Source organism: Hevea brasiliensis, chromosome 15 (genome assembly GCF_030052815.1).
Source record: "Hevea brasiliensis isolate MT/VB/25A 57/8 chromosome 15, ASM3005281v1, whole genome shotgun sequence".
NCBI lineage: Eukaryota > Viridiplantae > Streptophyta > Magnoliopsida > Malpighiales > Euphorbiaceae > Hevea > Hevea brasiliensis.
This window is the reverse complement of record NC_079507.1, coordinates 54,515,036-54,535,370: the sequence shown is the minus strand read 5'-3', so window position 1 is coordinate 54,535,370 and position 20,335 is coordinate 54,515,036. Positions and strand designations below refer to the sequence as shown.

The window sequence follows — 20,335 nt, the reverse complement described above, 5'->3', positions numbered from 1 at the left end:
ATTGTGTGATTGGCAGATATAGAATTGTATTTTAAAGCCTTTTGTAGGTTGGGTAGGTCCTAAGTATAGGGAAAACTCTGCCGGATTTCCGGCATAAATTAGGTTGTCTATTGTCTCTTTAGAGTTTTATGTTGACTTAGTACTAATAAATATATAATATAATTATTAGGTGATCGATGTCAGCTATTTTTCTCCATCCAGCGGCCACAATAGTCCTCGGTGTACTGTGAGTAAAATATTAATTTTAATTATAATTTCGATATTATTATATGTTCAAGCATACCCATGCATCACTTATAAATATGTATCTATGTAGTTAAACATTAGGCACGTTTTATATTGCATTCATAATTGTTGAAGTGCCATAGATGTTGTTTGTGGTAATTTGGAGCAGTGTGTGTGCGTGGCGTGCGTGTAGTATGGTATTGGATATGGACAGGATGGATAGACACGGCTTGAGAGACACTCGCTGGGACCCGGTCCTCGGGTAGACACAGCTTGAGAGACACTCGTTGGGATCCCGCATTTGATTTATTAAGCGAAAGTCCGGCTTGAGAGACACTCACTTGCAGAGGTTGGATTAAGAGGGCTGTATAGGGGATCAGCTCCTATATATGTATTGTTTGACAGTGTTGGGTGTGTGAGTGCTCCAAATTGCCCTTTTGTTGATTGTGATATGAATTGTATGAAAAATTTATGAGGATGTTGCATATCACTCTACAGGGTGCATTAGCTTTAAATAGCTATAGAGATTATGATTGAAATTGGTATTTTACTCTCTGAGTCGAACGCTCACTCCTGTTCACCTTATTTTTCCAGGCTACAGGAGGAGACCTTTTTCAGAATAACCTGTTCCTTTCCTCGCAGGTTATGAAAAAATTACTTAACTGTATTATTATTATCTAAATTTGTAATTTAGAACTCCGCATGTACTAGTAGTAGCGTTAATCCTGTTAGGGATTGCATGAATTTAAGTTTTTGTATTAACAAATGAAAATTTTTTATGAGTTTTAAATAGTTTGTAAATGATGTAACAGGGTTGAGCTGGGCTCCCCTAATTTTAGTTTCTGATAATTACTGGGTTAAGCTGGCCTGAAATAAAATTATAACAGTTTAATTTAAATTATTTTATATGCATATTGGGCTTAATTATGGGCCTGGACATGGGTTTGAGAACAGTAAGGCTTACTACGGGCGTCGGGGGGTTTATGCCGGCCCAGGTCCTAGTGTCGGTCCGGCCCATAGGTTGGGTTGTGACAAGAGTGGTATCAGAGCCTAAGCTCCAGATTTATGGGAAAGAATATACTTGGGAGTGTAAAATGAGTCTTGTTAGGATGTTACATGCGGAGTATAGGATTCTGTTTTATTTTTTTCTGTAATTCTTTGTTTCTAGATTCTGCGTTATACCTAGGGAAATATAAGAGTACCTCAGTTAGTGTCTTGATTTTCATGGAGCACATAGAAACGTGAAATAGATTTAGCAGACGTATTATGGTCTACCATGGAAACATGTACTCTAATAAATACTATATTTTTGTCAGTATGGGTTTAAATGGTGTGCCCATTTCGTGCAAGGCACGAGCACATAAAGGTGAGTCTTGAAAGTACAGTTGCCCTAGATAAGGATGAGGATACCACTGCTGGCAGTCGTCAGTGGATGACCCAGTCAGAGTAAGTTTATGATAATAGTAGATTCAAGAGAGATAAGAGATTAGGAGACCTAGTCTGTCAGGACGTATCGTAGTAACTATACAATGTTCTCGATGTCTGCTCTGTAAGCTACAGATTACAGTACCGACATGAGATTATTGTGTGGAGCTGCGTGCATCCCCGTGGTGCTTCATAATGAAGGTGTTTGCGGATGGCCTCTGTTTTGGTACAGTAATGCCAGAACAGAGTTCTATATCTGCAGAGGAGTTGGGAACTCCTGGTTAAGAGTCTAGAGTTAGAATATTGAAAGGTCACAGTTGGGTGATAACTAGAGTCAGTGACTCGGTTACCCTAGCATGAGCTAGAGTTACATCAAGAGTTGCCATCAGACCAGAGGTTGCGGATTAGTTGCAAAGTAAGGGTGACATCTGTAGAGTGAGACCATCTGGTCTTCGGTATGGAATTTTGGATGGTTTTTGCAGTAGAACAGACGTTTTGCTTAGAGCTTAGTGAGAATAGTATATCTTGTGTGTATCAGTAAGGTGTAAAGTACAACCCTACTACCTAGAGAAGGTCGAAACTATGAATTGATGATTTACAGAGCTATGATATGATAAAAGAGTCATTAATTTGACATGGTTTTGGCAAGGTGGAAGATATAGTACCTTTTTCACAGTCAATTATGATGTAAAGTGGTCTTATTCTTTCAAGAGGGATAGGGTTTTATTACTAATAATGGTAACCAACAAAATAGTGCCCCAGATGGGACTTTAGAGTGTGATAGAGAGTAGTTGGCTCAGGTATCCTGAAGAGGATACAAGTTCCATTATAGGAATCATATATAATCAGATCATGATGGATGTAAATCCTTTGAATTGGATGACGGGTTTGGTTGCCCGGTATCTTAAGTTTTGGCTAATTGAGTAAACATGGGAAAAAAAGTAATAATAATAATAACAAATAAATAAAATTGCTATAGATCCCCTCCCTAAGGTAGTAGGGGGTAGTATGTAGTCCAAAAGGGTAAGAATAGAGATCATACAATAAAAGTATGACTACAATTTCCTAAGTTCCTTTCTAACTTCATATTGTTCAAAACAATATTATAATCTAATTATAATAGTATTAAGAGTAATAAATTAGCGAAGATAAATCACAGAAGGCCAATGGATAAAGAAAGTGCAAAATGAAAGTTTGGACAATTGATTGCAGATGCAATATAATCTAAATGTCAGTGGAAGTACTAGCTAGAGTGGTCGAAGGACCAAATCTGAGTAGCACAGATATGTGATAACGCGGTAGAGACTCTAAAAGATATAGTTAGCAAGTACAGCTGTCATGTTAGGAAGAAGAATAGAACCAGGGATAGAATAGTCAAGTTCTATTTTGGGTAAGACAAAGGAAATAAATGAAAGGACAACCTGAAGGGCGCATAATAAAAGGAACAAAGTTAAGATATAGGGTAGGCTAAGTGTTATTCTTGGCTAGGTGAATGACAAGGATGGAGAACCCAAAATGGGACCACATTATTGAGAATAGTGAAGTGGATAGCAATGGGACAAGATTCTTTTAACTTATTAACAGTATCAAGAAGATTAGGCGAGGAATACAATAATAATGAGCAAAAGCTAGAAGGTGTGAGATGGTATTGCGGACTATCTAATTAGGCAGAGAAAAAGAAGTTAGTAAGTAGTAAGTTGAATAAAAGTCAATCTAAGGGATCAAATAGGTATGATGAGAGGAAAAGAATGATAGATAATGACACATAGGCTTTAGGTTAGACTTTTGAGATAGTGAGAAGGTAGTTAGAGGTTCGTTATGAATGTCAGGCAAACATTTTTAGTGTAATCAACAGAATCACTTTGCAGTGAAGCAATAACAACAGAACAACAGTAGGGGTAGAATGAAAAATGACAAGTATGGGTGGTTATAAATCACTAGAAAGTTCAAGGATCAAATTAATGACCATAGATAAGGGTGGAATTAATGCTGGAAGAGTCTATTAGTGAGAGAAATCTTTCAGGATTCAACAAAAGTTAAGGGCACAATATAAACGATGATAGATATGAATCATAGGTCGAGTATAAGTATAAAATATTATGTCAGGAAGGACAATGGTACGGTAAAGGGTTCATGCAGATGATACCTTATAGGTAGAGCACAATTGTGCTAGGAGATGATGAAATTTGAAGAGAAAGACCAAGAAACATAGGTTAAACATTATTATATGGACAATCGGGTGTAGTTGAATATAAGAGGATATTTTTCTTTCTTTTCAAGTTTAGCTCGTGCTTTTGGTTCTAGAGGATTATATAAGGAACAGAGACTGAGTCAAGGAGACCTAGTTATTTGAGAGTTTGGTAGGCACCAATTCATACACAATTTCCTGATATGAGAATGACAGTAAGTGCATACCTAGTGTTAAGTATGAAAGGACGATCAGAGTAATGACATGAGTTAAATTAAGTTAGCTACAAAGGCTTACAACTGTCTTAAACTATGAGCTAGAGGAAGTACTATTTGTGGATGAGTTTTAATAGATGAAATTGTTACTGATGGGTAATTTGAGGCTGAAGTTTGGAAAGTTGTGGGCAGTATATGTGATTATATTAAGGAGAATAAACACGTGAAGTATCTTGTTTAGAATTAAGGCATGACACACATTTCCCACAGCCCTGTTAGTTCATATGAAACTTATAGTTTTTAAGGCTCCTATCCATCTAGGATGTACAATTTCCTACTAAGAGAGGTAGGGAATGATAATGTTCTGATAGTTAAGTTGGGAAAAGGGGATACAAAAAGAATTTTCTATGGTTAATTACAAGTGTTATATAATATGAAGAATGTGCTGGTAGGGGTCAATCGTAAGATTAAAATTCTCGAAGTAATGAAACTAGTAATCAAGATAGGACTAAGAAATAAAAAGAAAGTTAAAGTTGATGATGGGATGGACATCCTTGAAGGAAAAAGTATAAGAATGAGAGAAAACAAAGGTTAAAGAATAAGTATAGTAGGTTGGAAAGATATCAACAATAGTAAAAACAGGAAAAGTAAGTGGATAAGATCCAAAGGACAGGAAGAAAGCTCGGTAGAGCTAATTATAATGATGAGGATAAGAAGGAATATGTATGCTAGAAACACACTAAGAGATGTTTAAAACAAGTTATTATGAGATGATAGATTAAATGAGTAGTGGAGCCTCGATCTAAGTGCCAATGTATCAGAAATAGGCCACATAATAAGAAGCTTTATGAAGAAGTCAAGATATTCTTGTTCCAGAGGAGGAGTGAGAAACGATAAAGTCACATGGACTGAGTTATCGGGGAATATAAACACTTTTGTCATATAAGAGAAGAGACCCAGTTTGCTTTCCAATGTTGATAAATGGTACAGTTAGCCCTTGGATGGAATTCTACCTAACTAGTTACCTAAGATGGACAGAGGTTGGTCTAAGTACTTTAGTGATGACACAAATATATTGGAAATTTGAAGTATCGTGAAAATAAGAAGATGCATAGATGTTGACTATTAAGGTCATAGGACAAGTAAAGTTTTGAACAGAATGCCTATGATGGGTGCTACAGGAAAACGTCTCATAGGATACCATGGAATAAGGAACATAAGTTATGTCATTGGGGAACAGAGGTTGTTAAAATCGAAAAATGGGGACCAAAATCACTAAGAGACATGTTAGGATGCAGTGAAAGAGAGGTAAGCACCAAACTGATTACGGTTATGAGACATTAAGTCGAGTGCAGAGAGGTATAGTGAATACTTGAGATGTTAGAAAAATGGTCAATGAATAGCCAAGAGATAAGAGCATCTCTAGAAAGAGATGATGACAAATAGGACACTATAGTAGAATCATAGAGCAGTAAAATGTCATATACAATATACGAGGAGTTTGAAGAATAAATGTTTTACCAATCTCTGCATAGCTGGAGGAGTAATGATTGCACTTGTTTTAATAATCTTATTTTCCTTATCTCTTGTTTATTCGAAAATTCGAGGACAAATTTTTCTTAAGGGGGGAAGAATGTAATAACCCAAAAATTTTAAAAAATAATAATAATAAATAAATAAATAAATTAATTAAAAATTAAATTAAACATTTAAAATTTAAAAATTTTTCCAGGAATGAATCTGGACAAAATGTCTGTCCAGGTTCATTCCCAGAAATTCAAACAAAAAAAAAAAGCGGCCCCCTTAAAAACTCTCTCCTGTCACTCTCCCTCCCCCTCCCCTTTTCTTCTGGCCTGCGAGCCTCCAGCCACCATGGCTGGCCAGCGAGGCATACCCTCACCCTGGGTGACACCCACGAGCTGCCAGCTGGCCGGAGCAGCGCCGGCAGTGGTGCAAATGGAGGAGTTTTCCTCATCAACGTACGCACAGTGGGCAACAACTTTCCGACACTATTCCGGCTTCATTCGACTTCCAATCGAGGCAATTCAGGTGGAGTTGAAAAGCTTGTTCCAAGAGCTTTCTTTTGATACTAATTTTGCAGCAAATGGAGGTTAGATGAGTGAGATATGGAGGAGAGAAGTTTCGGGTTTTTCAAGCTTTTGGGTCAGATCTAGGACGATCCGACCGTTGGATTGACGATCTGAGACCACCTATGGACTGAGGGAGAGGAGAGGAACAGGATGGTATGATCAGATATGGCAAATGTTGCCGGCGACCGGCGGCCGGCCACCGTGCGCGGTGGTTCCGGCGGTGGCTCCGGTGAGCTTTGGAGATTATTCAATTTCCAGAGATTTTCCCATAAATTTTTTGAAATTTTTGAGACACAGATAAGTTTCGAGTAAGATTATTTTCATTATTTCTCTGTCTGTGGAGCATAAATGCAGTGTTTCTTAAATAGGAAAAATTAGAGAAAAATTCTAAGAAAAATATATGATGAAAGTAAAATTATTTGGAGATATTCTATGGTGTTTGTTGAATTTTTGAGTGATTGTATAATATTTTTGAAAAATATAGATGGATTTTAGTTAGATTTTTAGCATATGGGCATATAAGATTATTTGAAATTATGATATTTAAATTTTATATGATTGGTTGAAGTTTGAGGATGGAGGTTTAAATATGTGAATATTGAATTGGGTTGAATTAAGAATATGTTAGCTGTTGAAAACTTATGGAATTGAGTAATATTCTTGAATAAAATATTCATGGGTGATCAGAAAATTATAATTCCTTTTGCATTAGCTTAGTAATATTGCTAAGGACCGCGGGGCAAAGTTTTAGAATTTTTAGAGCTCATATGGGTAGTTTTTGCAAAAGGGGTTAATTATAAGGACTAAACTGTAATTTTTCACATTGTGATTGTTGATTATTGGATGGGCCCAGGAGGGCCCTTGTGATGTGATTGAGTTGTGATTGTGTGATTGGCAGATACAGAAGTGTATTTTAAAGCCTTTTGCAGGTTGGGTAGATCCTAGGTATAGGGAAAACTCTGCCGGATTTCCGGCATAAATTAGGTTGTCTGTTGTCTCTTTAGAGTTTTATGTTGACTTAGTACTAATAAATTTATAATATAGTTATTAGGTGATCGAGGTCAGCTATTTTTCTCCATCCAGCAGCCACAATAGTCATCGGTGTACTGTGAGTAAAATATTAATTTTAATTGTAATTTCGATATTATTATATATTCAAGCATGCCCATGCATCACTTATAAATATATATCTATGTAGTTAAATACTAGGCACATTTTATATTGCATTCATAATTGTTGAAGTGCCATGGATATTGTTTGTGGTAATTTAGAGCAGTGTGTGTGCGTGGCGTGCTTGTGGTATGGTATTGGATATGGACAGGACGGGTAGACACGGCTTGAGAGACACTCGCTGGGACCCGGCATTTAGTTTATTAAGCAAAAGTCCGACTTGAGAGACACTCGTTGGCAGAGGTTGGATTAAGAGGGCTGTATAAGGGATCAGCTCCTATATATGTATTGTTTGACAGTGTTGGGTGTGTGAGTGCTCCAAATTGCCTTTTTGCTGATTGTGATGTGAATTGTATGAAAAATTTATGAGAATGTTGTATATCACTCTACAGGGTGCATTAGCTTTAGATAGCTATAGAGATTATGATTGAAATTGCTATTTTACTCTCTGAGTCGAACGCTCACACCTGTTCACCTTATTTTTTCAGGCTACAGGAGGAGACATTTTTCAGATTAACCTGTTCCTTTCCTCGCAGGTTATGAAAAAATTACTTAACGGTATTATTATTATCTAAATTTGTAATTTAGAACTCCGCATGTACTAGTAGTAGCGTTAATCCTGTCAGGGATTGCATGAATTTAAGTTTTTGTATTAACAAATGAAAAATTTTTATGAGTTTTAAATAGTTTGTAAATGATGTAACAGGATTGAGCTGGGCTCCTCTAATTTTAGTTTCTGATAATTACTGGGTTAAGCTGGCCCGAAATAAAATTATAACAGTTTAATTTAAATTATTTTATATGCATATTAGGCCTAAATTGTGGGCCTGGACATGGGTTTGAGAACAGTAAGACTTACTACGGGCCTCGGGGGATTTATGCCGGCCCAGGTCCTAGTGCCAGTCCGGCCCATAGGTTGGGTCGTGACATAGGCTTACAACAGGCTTTAGGGGTCTTATGCTGACCCAAGTTCTAATGCCCATTCGGCCCATAATTTGGCTCGTAACAGGCCAAAATAGCCGGACCTCTCCTTGGACTATACTAAAGAAGAAGACTTGTTAGAGAGAAGGTGGAGCATTTAGGCTTTAAAAAGAGAAACGCCTAATAGTTGAGTCTAATCAAAGTGATGCCTGCTCACATTCACATGTCCACGAAGTCCACAATTAGCATGTGATGATAAAGTGAACTTTCTTATTGAGTAAATGAAATATTTTTATTCATAGATAGGCATATAATTATTTATAAACTAAATTATTTTTAAAATTTGAAAATTGAAATATCAAGATAAAGGTAATGATTTTTTTAATAGTTTATGTTCTTTAAGGCTACATTTAGTTTTTTTTTTTTTTAATTTATGATATGTTTTTGCTAGAGTGTGTGCGTGTGTGAGAGAGAGAGAGAGAGAGAGAGAGAGAGAGAAGGAGAGACATAGAGGGTGTTAGGGAGAGAGAGCGCATGTGTGTAAGAGAGGAGAGAAATAAATAGAGAGAGAAAACAGATAATAGAAAGGAATAAATATTTTATAATATTTAAGCTTTTTTTTTTTGTTAAAGATAAAAATTCATTACATGAGGAAAAAAGTCCTAAGGCCATTATAACATAAACCAACTACAACTAGGGTAGATCCAAACTCAACCTAACCAAATAATCAAATTAAACTCACAATCCAAGTTGAAATACTAAAAAGGGCATTAACAAGTTGCTCCAAAACTAGAATCAAACTAAAGAAGGCCTAAGGCCTAGAAAATCAAACCCTAGATTCTAGCTTGACCCAATGAGAGTGGTAGACAAAGCCATCGCCTGCCATCCAACTCCCATCGCAGAGCCACTTCAGAGCACCATGAAATAGCTTAATGGAATGAAAACCAACAACCCACATGGATTCCAAAAACAAAATTGCCTCCAAAGGAAGAAGCAACCCATAGGACCCTTAAGCAAAAAACCAACACACAAAAACATGGAGAGGAGCAGATCTGAAGCCAAGGGGAACACTAGGCACGAGGCAAAGCTCTTTTTGCATCTCCAATAGTTGAGAGATTGGATGCCCAAAGGAATGGCATAGGCAACATCTCCAAGAGGTACCCATGCAGACTAAAAAGGTGAACCCAGTGACCCAAGCAACTCCTGACTCCAAGACATGGAACAAAATAATCGACTCACCCTAACTCATGCACATAAAGCCAGCCACAGAGAGGAAGCCCCACCATTATTGAGCTTGAGGAACTTAGAGTCCTTGCAGGTGCCAAAAAAACCTTCTCCATTTTATCCCCAACCTGCAAGCCAATAAATAAAAACTAAAATTTCTACAATCTTGCTTGGAGAGGTGAGAGAAAACCTATGTCGGAGGAGGAAGGACGGTTGTCTCCCACTTGGAAGGGCAGGAGATGGTCAACTTAGCTTGGCAGAAGAGAAAACCTAATCTCAGAGAAACAAGCCAAAAATGATAGAAATGAGTATCTCAACTCTTGTGAACATTCTTGTATTTAGATTTTTTTAAGGGGTATTTAAATCATTTTGTTATTATTATTTGAAAATTGATTATATAGGCCGTAAAAACTTATATGTTAATTAAATTAAAGTCGATGTGATTTTATCTTACAATTTAAAATTAAATATTATATTGTTACATTTCTTTGAGATTAAGAACAGCTTATCTCATTTATCCAATTTAGACATTTGGCAAATAAAAATCATTATCTAGATATTCTAAATGAAAGAAAACAAGTTAATAATTATTTATTAAAAAAAAAGATAGACCCATTTAAATTCAGTTCGATTCACAATTCACTAAAAGGGTGAATTTAACCTAGTTTAGAAATTTTTAAATTTTTAGTTTTGATTTTAATTTTAATTCTGATTTCAATTCGTAAGTGGTTCAATTTAAATTCAATGGTTAAATTTTTTTTTTTCATTTTTAAACAAAAAATCTGATTTAACGCGAAATCGAATTGAATGATTCCGATTTAATTTCAGTCCAACTCGTTTATGGTGGGAGTGAAATACGGATTTGACCAATTATGGTTCTAAACAACGCCCATGTCCGGATCTAGACTCATCAGTTAAAACAAAAGTTGCAAAACATGGAATAGATCGCCGAGGACTCAACATGTAACCCAAAGAAGAACGCATAGTTTCTCACGAAACGTGTCTGTCTTTTTCGCCCCAATGCGCTTTCTGTTTCCCATATATCATCCCCTCTTCTCTTCACCTTCTTCTCTGTCATCTCCATCCTTCTTCTCCATCTCTCGTTCCCTTCTCGGTCCTTTTCTTTCTTCTTTTTCCCCTTCCTTTCTCATGGCCCCACCTGCTGCCATGGAAGCCCAAGAAGCTGCTTCAAGAAACGCCTTTGCCAACGATGTTTCTGCTGCTTCACATATTTCTAGAGTCACTGTTGTGGGTAGTGGCAATTGGGGTAGTGTGGCTGCTAAGCTTATTGCTTCTAACACCCTCAAGCTTGCTTCTTTTCATGGTATGTGTCCATATTGATTGTGAATTGTAATAGCTCTCTATACGCACGTATATGGGTGGCTATTAGAATTTTGGTCTTTTCTTTATTAGATACAATTTTTATTTAATTATCCAATTTCTGGAGCACAATGTGTTGTTATAGTATGCTTGTTTATTGCCAAAACTAAGGAAAAGAAAGAAATATAATAATTTGTCTTGTGGTCTATAATGGAATTTTAGGAGATGGAGAACGGAGTTCTCTTACTCTTAGCGTATCCCAATTAAAGTTTATGATTTTTTTTTTTTTTTTTGCTATGCTTTGTCCTTATGCACCCTATTGTAGCCATTTGTTTCTATAATCTGGTCATATGTCTTTGTTGATTTATTTTTTATGTGATCTTGTCACCTTCATTTTCCATTCAATATCCCATTTATTTTAGATGGTTTTTAATTTGATTAATAACTCCCTTGAACTGTCCCAAATAAACACATATGACTGGATTGAAGGCCTTTTTTTTTTAATACTTTTCTAAAGAAAGAAAAAATAAAATAGAGATTTTGAATAGGTTAAAGAAGGAGAGTTAAGATTATTAGTTTCGATACCTTTTCTATAACTCTTGGCAACCAATGTAACTTTTAATAGCAACTCATTTTGAAATTTGCCAATGGAATTCAGATGAAGTGAGAATGTGGGTGTTTGAAGAGACATTACCAATTGGTGAGAAGTTAACAGATGTCATTAACCGAACTAATGTAAGAGTTCAATAAATTTCATTGCACTTTGATTGATTATGTGTATTGCATTCTTCATAATAGTTGTCTCATTTTCTTGTACAGGAAAATGTTAAATATCTCCCGGGTATAAAGCTTGGAAAAAATGTTATTGCAGATCCTGATCTTGACAATGCCGGTATTCAATTTCTTGCTTTGCTAAGGTTCACATGTTACACTTTACTTGTGGATATTTGATTACCCTATGAATCTAATGATGGGATTGTGCAGTGAGGGATGCAAACATGTTGGTATTTGTAACTCCACATCAGTTTATGGAGGGTATATGCAAGAGACTTGTTGGGAAGATAAAGGAAGGTGTTGAGGCTATTTCACTCATCAAAGGAATGGAGGTCAAAATGGAAGGCCCTTGCATGATCTCAAATCTTATTTCTGAGCTGCTTGGCGTTAATTGTTGTGTGCTAATGGGAGCAAATATAGCAAATGAAGTAATTAACCAATTTTAGAATCTTCCTAGTGAATTTACATGCTTTTGCTGTTGGCTTTTAAAAGAATAATTGCTGCTTGTTGCAGATCGCCGTTGAGAAGTTCAGTGAGGCGACAGTTGGATACAAAGCGAACAGAGAGATTGCAGAGAAATGGGTTCAGTTATTTAGTACTCCTTACTTCATGGTCACGCCTGTGAGTACAAGAAATATGGCCATTCGATAACTATTAGTTTTATGAAAGCAGCTTATTGTTACAATGAATGTAAATAGAACTAGAATTCCACAAGTCAATTTTCAAAAAATATATAGCACAAATTATTTGATGGAATGCAACAATGCAGAAACATTTAAAAATATGCATAGCTATATTTCAATATGGAAAATTTTCATACTTTAATTGATAGTGTTAATCACGCTGTTCTTAACTCTGTCTCTTTTATGAATATATAGGTCCAAGATGTAGAGGGAGTTGAACTATGTGGGACCTTGAAGAATGTTGTGGCATTAGCAGCAGGTTTGTATACTGGATTTTGTTTCCCATATTAATTTGCTGCTCTTCTTCTTCTTCTTTGGGTTAGCAATGGAGCAATTGACCTCTGATGGGACAGGTTTTGTCGATGGTCTGGAAATGGGAAATAACACAAAGGTACATCTAAATAGTCATAATAGGGTTTAGCACCAACTTCTATTGTGTTTCTCTTGTGCCTTAACTGTTTGTATTCTCTCTAGGCTGCAATAATGAGAATTGGTCTGAGGGAGATGAGAGCCTTCTCCAAGTTGTTGTTTTCATCTGTTAAGGACAGCACTTTCTTCGAAAGCTGTGGTGTAGCTGATGTCATCACAACATGCTGTAAGGAAGCATGTAGATTTCTTTATTCTCTGCAAAGTAAAATGTTACTTGGAAAATAATTATATCATCTGTGGCAGTGGGAGGAAGAAACAGGAAAGTTGCAGAAGCCTTTGCAAAGAATGGAGGAAAAAGGTGTCGTTTTTTGCTAGTTGGGGCAAAAAAATATAGAAAAATGTTGAAGGTTTTAATCTTAACCTATGTTTCTCGTTTGTAGGTCTTTTGATGAGCTTGAGGCAGAGATGTTGCAGGGCCAAAAATTACAGGTGCATGAGGAAGTTAATGGTTAAAATGTGAACTTTTTTTCCTGAGTAAACGTGCATATAAAGGGTTCATTAGTCCAGAATTATAGTTAACTTTTTCACTCTGTTGTTCATTAGTCCAGAATTATAGTTAACTTTTTCACTCTGTTGACAAGGATCACTGATGTAATAAGCAAGAGACACAAAGTAGATTGCAAAGACCTTAGAATACTTCACTGTTTCTGTGAACGTTGCATAACTCGAATGCAAAATACAAATTCCAGCAAGTGTCCTACTTGCTAAGAATGCAGTTGCTAGAAACTCATTCTATTACCTAAATGGCATATCATTCCTAGGATGAACCAAAAACATTTATTTTGTAGATTTATCACATTATCAAAAATCAAGTTGTTAAACCTAACTATTTTGTCAATTCTTGTGTCTATACGTTAAAGGGTGTCTCAACAGCAAGAGAAGTGTATGAAGTCTTAAGTCACCGTGGATGGCTAGAGTTGTTTCCACTTTTTGCAACAGTGCATGAGATCTGTATTGGACGTCTTCCACCATCAGCCATAGTTGAATATAGCGAGCACAAACCGAACTTTGCCTTGGTAGAGGGCTCAGCTCAATATTATTGACTTTTCCTGAGGATGAAACTAATATATTTGACATATATCTTTTATAAAATTTAGTGGAGCCTTTCCATATTTGTGCATCATGCACAAATGAGGAGGCTGGGTAGAATTTTAGAGTTTGGTTTTCCGCTTCACGATAAGTTTGGTTCCAAGACAGCAAGACAGTTCACAAGGCTGAATTACAGCTTATTAGGAAGCTTCAAGGTTGAAGTTGAAGGCAATTAAAATAATGAATTCTTCAACAGATCTATAGTGTCTTGTTTTACTGTTGTATCAGATAGTTTGTAGTCAAACATGTAATAGTCATGTAGAATGAATAATAATCTTCAGATGTTGAAGTCTCTGGAAAACATTATACAATAAAGTATAAAAAAAATGGTCCAAATATAAAACTATGGTTAAAGTAAAAAAGAGAAGGATTTCTTGTTTATTTTTGATGTTAAATTAGGGGTGGATGTGGCTTCTGGAATGGAAAAGGATTAGCTTTGGATTTGTGGGATATCCAAGTCCTGCAGGAACTTGCTGGAAATTTCTTACATTAGTGATGGCTTGGATGAATTCCAGACTCATCCTTCAGAATTCTCTTGACACTGGATTTTAGCTTTTGGTCTTCTCAATTTTCTTTTCATTTTTCAGCAGCCAAACTAAGGTTTCAATGGAATTTAATCTGGAAGCCCGCAACATTTGTGCTTTGGAAGAGTATGTGATGTTTAGATACATAGATTTTCTGTGGAAGACAGGAGTAGGTGGCGGTGGTTTTGTCTTGAAAAATAAAGGACAAAACGACCTGTCATTTTCCTAACGCATCAAACGACAGCCCTTCTTGTTTTTTTGGCTTTCTGATTTCAATGTTGTTTGTGCATTTTTAAGTCGTTTTGAAGTGGTCGTTCAAATGACAATCTTTACTGTTGAGATTTGTCGTTTGCTATTCAATTGTCATTTCCATGGGAATGTACCTTTTAAAGTTGAAACTTATCGTTTGTTTGGTCACTGGACTCACACGTCATTGTCATGGGATTGCTTTACGACATGCCGTTTAATCAATCTTAATTGAATTTGAATCAAGAATGCATTCTTGTGGGAGGAGGGGAAGAAGCAACAAGGGAAAACAAATGCTTTAACATGCACAACTAGTGGTCAGTAGTACTATTCAACGACCTGTCATTGAATATATTTCTCATATGGTACAAACCTGTTGGTGAGAGCTTGGATCTACAGATGGGTACAGTGGTGAACAAGGATTTAATGGATTACAAGCCATGCTTACCGATTAAGCAAAAATAAAAACATTTGATATTATCATTTTGGTTGGAGTCGATAATTTCCAATGACTGCTGCCAGAAATAAATAGTATAAAAACCAAGGGAGTCGCACAGTGGCAGTGCCATGCTCTTCAGTGATCTGAAAATCTTTTGCTGCTTATTGCAGGTAAATAGCTACTTCTTGTGTATGCATGCCTCAATTGCAAATTGCAGCCAATTCTCTTTGTGCCTTGCTTACTGAATTGATAACTTAGCTGCTGGCTAATCAAATGAAGGATTTGTCTTTTCAACTGCCATTTCCAGCAGAAGGGTATGCTCAGAGGGGGGAAGACCATAGTTGCCCTTTTCCCTATCCATTCCATAACTTGATTCCTGATCCAATCATGAATGATAATATCTGAGCTATCTAATATATTTTTATGACTGAGAAGTGTATAGCACACAGTACTGGAAGATCTTTAGTTCAGTCAAGTATGAAAACCATGTTTGCGTTTGTGAAAATTGAACAATGAAGACAATGATGATATGGGATAAAATTGCCAAGGGCCACTAATTTTAAACCAATGTAACACCAAACCCTTTCTCATTTCATGCCAATAGTTATTATAGAGATAACACAAGCCAATTACACAGCTGAAAAACCATATAAATTAGAAAAGAAATAAGCCAAATAAATGCCCCACAAGACCAAACCCATGCATAAATTTTAAGGTTGTTTTTAAGTATCAACCAGTTCGTATTCTATCCAACCTGTCAACGCTTTTCCGTGCTCTTTCCAGTTGATGGTCAATGCTTTTACGGGACTTCTCAAGGCAATCAACACTTCTTCGAGACCTTTCCATTTGATCAAAGGAGATGCGTAACTTTTCTAGTTTATCAGCATTATTAGACTGATTTTTGAGCTTTTCCAGCTTTTCAGCATGATTAGATTGGCTTTTTAGTTTCTCAGGCCTGTCAGTACTATGCCTTGGTTTCTCTCTCCGGTCTGTACTTTTCCTTGAAACCTCAAATACATCAGTACTCTTCCGGGCTTGTTCAAACTGGTCTGTGCTTCTCCTTGAACTGTATCTTTGAGAAGGAGATTTCTCAACAGTTGATATGAACTTCTTCAGATGCCTGATATACTCTGGAAAGTGCTCTAAATCGCAGTGGTTCCCTCCTTTAAGCCATAGTGGTTCATATTTTTCTTTACACAGTTCCCAGAGTTGCTTACCATGGGAGCAATCGACCACCTCATCTGAAGTTCCCTACATATTAATATAAGAGCATCAAAATATGGAACAATGAACATATCTATTTTTCCAGGGCATCTTGCAATCAGCTTCAAAATGCTACAAGCAATGTCCTCACACTAAATGTCAAAGGCTCAAAAGAAAAGCAATAGCTTCTCAAGAAGTGCTTATCACATAATCTGAATCTGTTTCTTAATTTCTATTAATCTGTTAGAAGGCATTGTCAAATCAATCATCCCAAACTAAGAAAGCAAGAATTTTCTAAATAAACGAAACAATGGTTGCTAAATTCTGGGTAATGGCCCAACTCATTCATCCCAACTTATGCAACGAATAATACTCATTCAACAACATAAAAGACTAAGAATGTGTTTGATACAAGGTTAAAAAATTGAATGTTAAATGTTAGTCCTGTAAATTTTAAAGGAGTAATTGTTAAGGAGTAAAAAATAATTAATGGTGTAACAGATAATAGTATTTGGTAGCAGGTTAATAAAAGAACTTAAATGAAAGTATAAGTTTTATTAACCTCGTCTCCAAAGGTTAACATTCTAAAGAGGGTTAAATATTAAGGAGATTAAAAATTAACCTATTCACTTACAGTATTCAAACAACATTAAAAAAAGGGTTAAAAGTTATAAGAGTAATGATTACTCCTTATTAACCTTGTACCAAATGCTCCATAAGATTATTTAAATGAATGAAGACACACAATGATAAGTGGATGCTTGACTTAGAAATGGAAGTATCCAGTGTAATATGTAATGCAATAATTAGAAGTGAAATACAAAAAACTAAGTGATGTCAGCACACAGTATTATCACTGTTAATTAGTACAAACAAAAGGCATAGGAATGCGGAATAGACCATCCATGGGGTCCATATAGATTACCCTTTTCCACAACATACCTGCTCTTAAAATTATCCTTCACACTTTCTTACCTTTTCTTTCTCACTGGACAACCTGTTTTAAAGGTTGCCGATTGACTCAAGTCTTTGTTAAAAGTTAAAATAATCTATATAACTAAGCAAATTTACTAGAAATCATCCTGCTTTTCTTCCTTTCATGTATCAAAACATAAGATTGGGTGCCTAATTAACTTTGTATGAATCTGCAGTTCTTTAAACCTGAAGAAATAATAAGCCATCAACATGATAGCCATCTTTTTCGGATTTGGGACACGTGCATGGGCCTTAAGACTAATGCATTTCCAATTACATCAAATTTATTTGAAAATAATAGGATGTTGTCAAAACCCAATAAAAGGAAAGCCCAACTACCACAAAGTACTTCATTGCTAGAAAATTTGAAGGAAATGGCACAGTAAACATGATCTACAAGGTTTACCAGCCAGAGAAATCTTACATTATACTTCTTAAATGTCACAATACTCAGCAGTAGAAATGGAATGATTTTATAACATGTGCAAACTCAAAACTTCAAAAACTATAATCAAGCCAAAAAAGAAGCATTTTTTCATGCATGGAACACCAAGAAACATTTTAGTTAACAAACATGCCTAGAGGAACAAGATGGGTAAATATAAATGCAAAAGAGACCAGTGAAGGAGGCAAATCAAAACTTCTATGCCGGTTGTATTGTGACTCAAAGGTCCAAAGGTCTGTGACTCCAAACATAAAAATAGAAAGTAAGAGAGAGAGAGAGAGAGAGAGAGAGAGAGAGAGAGAGAGCTTAGATGATTCAATGTGTTGCAGTGGCATACTTACATGAATGATAAGAATAGGACAATTAACTAGTGGAATTTTGTCAATATTCTGCAAGAAAAAAAAAAAAAAAAAAAAAAGAGAAGAAAAAAGAAAACAAGAAGTTCATTATGAGAAAAAAAATTAACTCATCACTTAAGCAATGAGATAAAACAATAAAACATACTTACAAATATGTTACCTTATAAATGTCAAACCAGTATGTACGCTTGACAGGATACATGACTCTTAAACCTGAAAGTATCGGACTATGCAGAACAACAGCTCGTAACTGAGGCAGTCGAGCAGCAAGATCTACGGTGGGGCCACTTCCAACAGATTGTCCATAAAGGATAATGTCTTCTTGCTTGGTTCCATAATTTTCTTCTAGGCTCTTGTATGCAGCTTCAATATCTGCATATGTATTCTGCTCACTTGGCTGCAACACAGGAACATGGCTTCAGAAAAACTTGTTTCTTCCTCCCACTAATGCCAAACAATTCATAATCACTTAACTATATATAAATGTATATGTATTGCAATCAAAAAGGGGAGGGAGGGCAAGAGAAAAGGGCGGCGGGGGGTGTGGGGGGAGGGAGGAGGAGGGGGGGAGAGAGTGAAATCTGCAGAAATTTCATAAACAAAGATATATATTACACATGCATACACTTGTTAAATTAATTATAAAGGAGTTTAAAATAGCAAACCTTTCCAGATGATTGTCCATAACCGGAATAGTCATACCTGCAAAAAGTTGAAAATCACATGTGCATGCAAACTGTGAATATTTTTCTGATTAAAAAAATGCATTAACAGAAATTATTTCTATAAGGTTTTTATTTCAACATGGATAGAATAGTGCATCTTCATAGATGATGAAAAAACAACTCAAACTCATGGACCATTAACACCATATAACACTAGGGCAAGGGGAAAGTATAGCTTAAACTACTAGCACATTTACAAGTTCAGTAACGACATGGGTAAAAAGCCATTACTAATAGTGGGTTTTTTTTTTCTTCTCCAGATATCAGGTTAAGATCCTCGGTTCACTAGATTTTTTTCGAGGTATGGTTTCTCCCCAATGCCATTGGAGTAAATTCATCAAGCAACACTATTCAAAATAAACAACAACTACATCATTTCTGCAGATATGCCAAGAATCTATTTTCACACAAGTGAGACAGTGAGGAAAGTTAAAACTAAGCCTCAGAGAAAGAATTAAAGCTCATCCTATCTTCATCATGCTAAACGGTCTTTAATGAGTACGATCTTCCCACAAACTTGAATTATATCATTTGTCCACAAATTCCTATAAAGCAAAACTTTGATGCTACATATAATCATACTATAAAAACCAATAAAATTGACCAAATATCCGTTTTCAGTTAATTTAAAGGAATCCCAGATGAAAAAGAAAAATTCCTAGCTAAGCATCAAGTAGTTCCCATTTCTTGCAGACTAAAACCACGAGAAAATCCAAACACAGCTCAAGTCCTCAACTAAATCAGAAAAAGCACAAAAAGACCAGATGCCAAAATTACAAAACCATCATAAAAAAGGCCCCAAAAAAGTTACACAAACGAGACGCCAAAACACTTCAAATATAGTAGCAAAGATAGTAAAAGTAATAGCGATAGTACCCCATGAGATTAACCCTCAGGTGGATGCTCAATTCGATGAAAAGCTCATACATCTGCCCCAGATCGGCAGCGTTCCCATGAGAGTAAAGAAGAGTAGAGGTGGCCATAGGATGCCTTATGTACATTGCCACAATCTCTGTGCCTTTCCTAGTGGGCAATTTCAAAATTTCAACATTTTCACGGTGAGGGAAGGGGCTCAAAAGCAAGAGACCAGTGAGGTCATCTGTTATTAGCTTGTATGAAGGTGGGTTTGGTGGAAAGAAGGCAAATTTCGCCGCCATGGACGATGTCACCCCTCCCATCTCTTTCTCTCTCCCCCTTGCTCTGTTTTTTTTCAGTTCTCTTTTTCCTTTGCTTCCTCTGTTTTCTTGGTAAGATAATCTTTCCGTTTTAGAGAGCCTGAAATCTGGACTTAGTTTAGATCAGAAACATTCTATTCCATTCCACTTTTTGCTATTTTCAGAAGAACAGTTTTTTGGAAGAGAGGGAGAGAGATAGGGAGAGAGGGGGGATTTTGTTCCCCTAGTCCCTATTAGGTGCTTGCAAAAGAATGTGGGGCTATGTCCAATTTGAGGCACTTCAAAGCTTTTATTTATTTTAATTTTTTAGTAGAAATTTAAAATAGTGCATTCAAATCTAACTCTATACTATATATTTTTAATCATTAAATTAAGTCTGAATAAATTATTTACTTTTTTTTTTTTCACTTTGGTCATAGAGAAGTGAGGTTGAAACTTGAATTATTTGTAGGGTCATTGCCCTTTTGCTTTGACAGTGGACAAGAAAAAGT

At 36.0% G+C, this 20,335-nt stretch overlaps 2 protein-coding genes across 3 annotated transcripts; one reads left to right on the top strand and one right to left on the bottom strand.

The window, feature by feature from the left end:
- Positions 1-10,338: 10,338 nt before the first annotated feature.
- Positions 10,339-14,054, top strand: LOC110656593 (glycerol-3-phosphate dehydrogenase [NAD(+)]). Its single transcript, XM_021813455.2, has 11 exons — positions 10,339-10,782; positions 11,437-11,513; positions 11,598-11,670; positions 11,763-11,980; positions 12,066-12,173; positions 12,431-12,494; positions 12,589-12,626; positions 12,710-12,830; positions 12,908-12,962; positions 13,045-13,093; positions 13,525-14,054. The coding sequence occupies exons 1-11, from the start codon at positions 10,479-10,481 to the stop codon at positions 13,705-13,707; spliced, it is 1,290 nt and encodes a 429-aa protein (XP_021669147.2). The 5' UTR covers positions 10,339-10,478; the 3' UTR covers positions 13,708-14,054.
- Positions 14,055-14,848: 794 nt separating this feature from the next.
- LOC110656592 (uncharacterized) lies at positions 14,849-20,120 on the bottom strand. 2 transcript variants are annotated; one of them, XM_021813453.2, is made up of 6 exons: positions 19,546-20,119; positions 18,610-18,646; positions 18,105-18,341; positions 17,927-17,974; positions 15,717-16,213; positions 14,849-15,338 (listed from the first exon to the last, which is right to left on the bottom strand). In XM_021813453.2, the coding sequence occupies exons 1-6, from the start codon at positions 19,845-19,847 to the stop codon at positions 15,098-15,100; spliced, it is 1,362 nt and encodes a 453-aa protein (XP_021669145.2). In that variant the 5' UTR covers positions 19,848-20,119; the 3' UTR covers positions 14,849-15,097. The 2 variants fall into 2 exon arrangements, with proteins under 2 accessions (XP_021669145.2, XP_021669146.1); XM_021813454.2 differs by lacking the exon at positions 14,849-15,338 and having other exon boundaries at positions 15,957-16,203; positions 19,546-20,120.
- Positions 20,121-20,335: the final 215 nt, after the last annotated feature.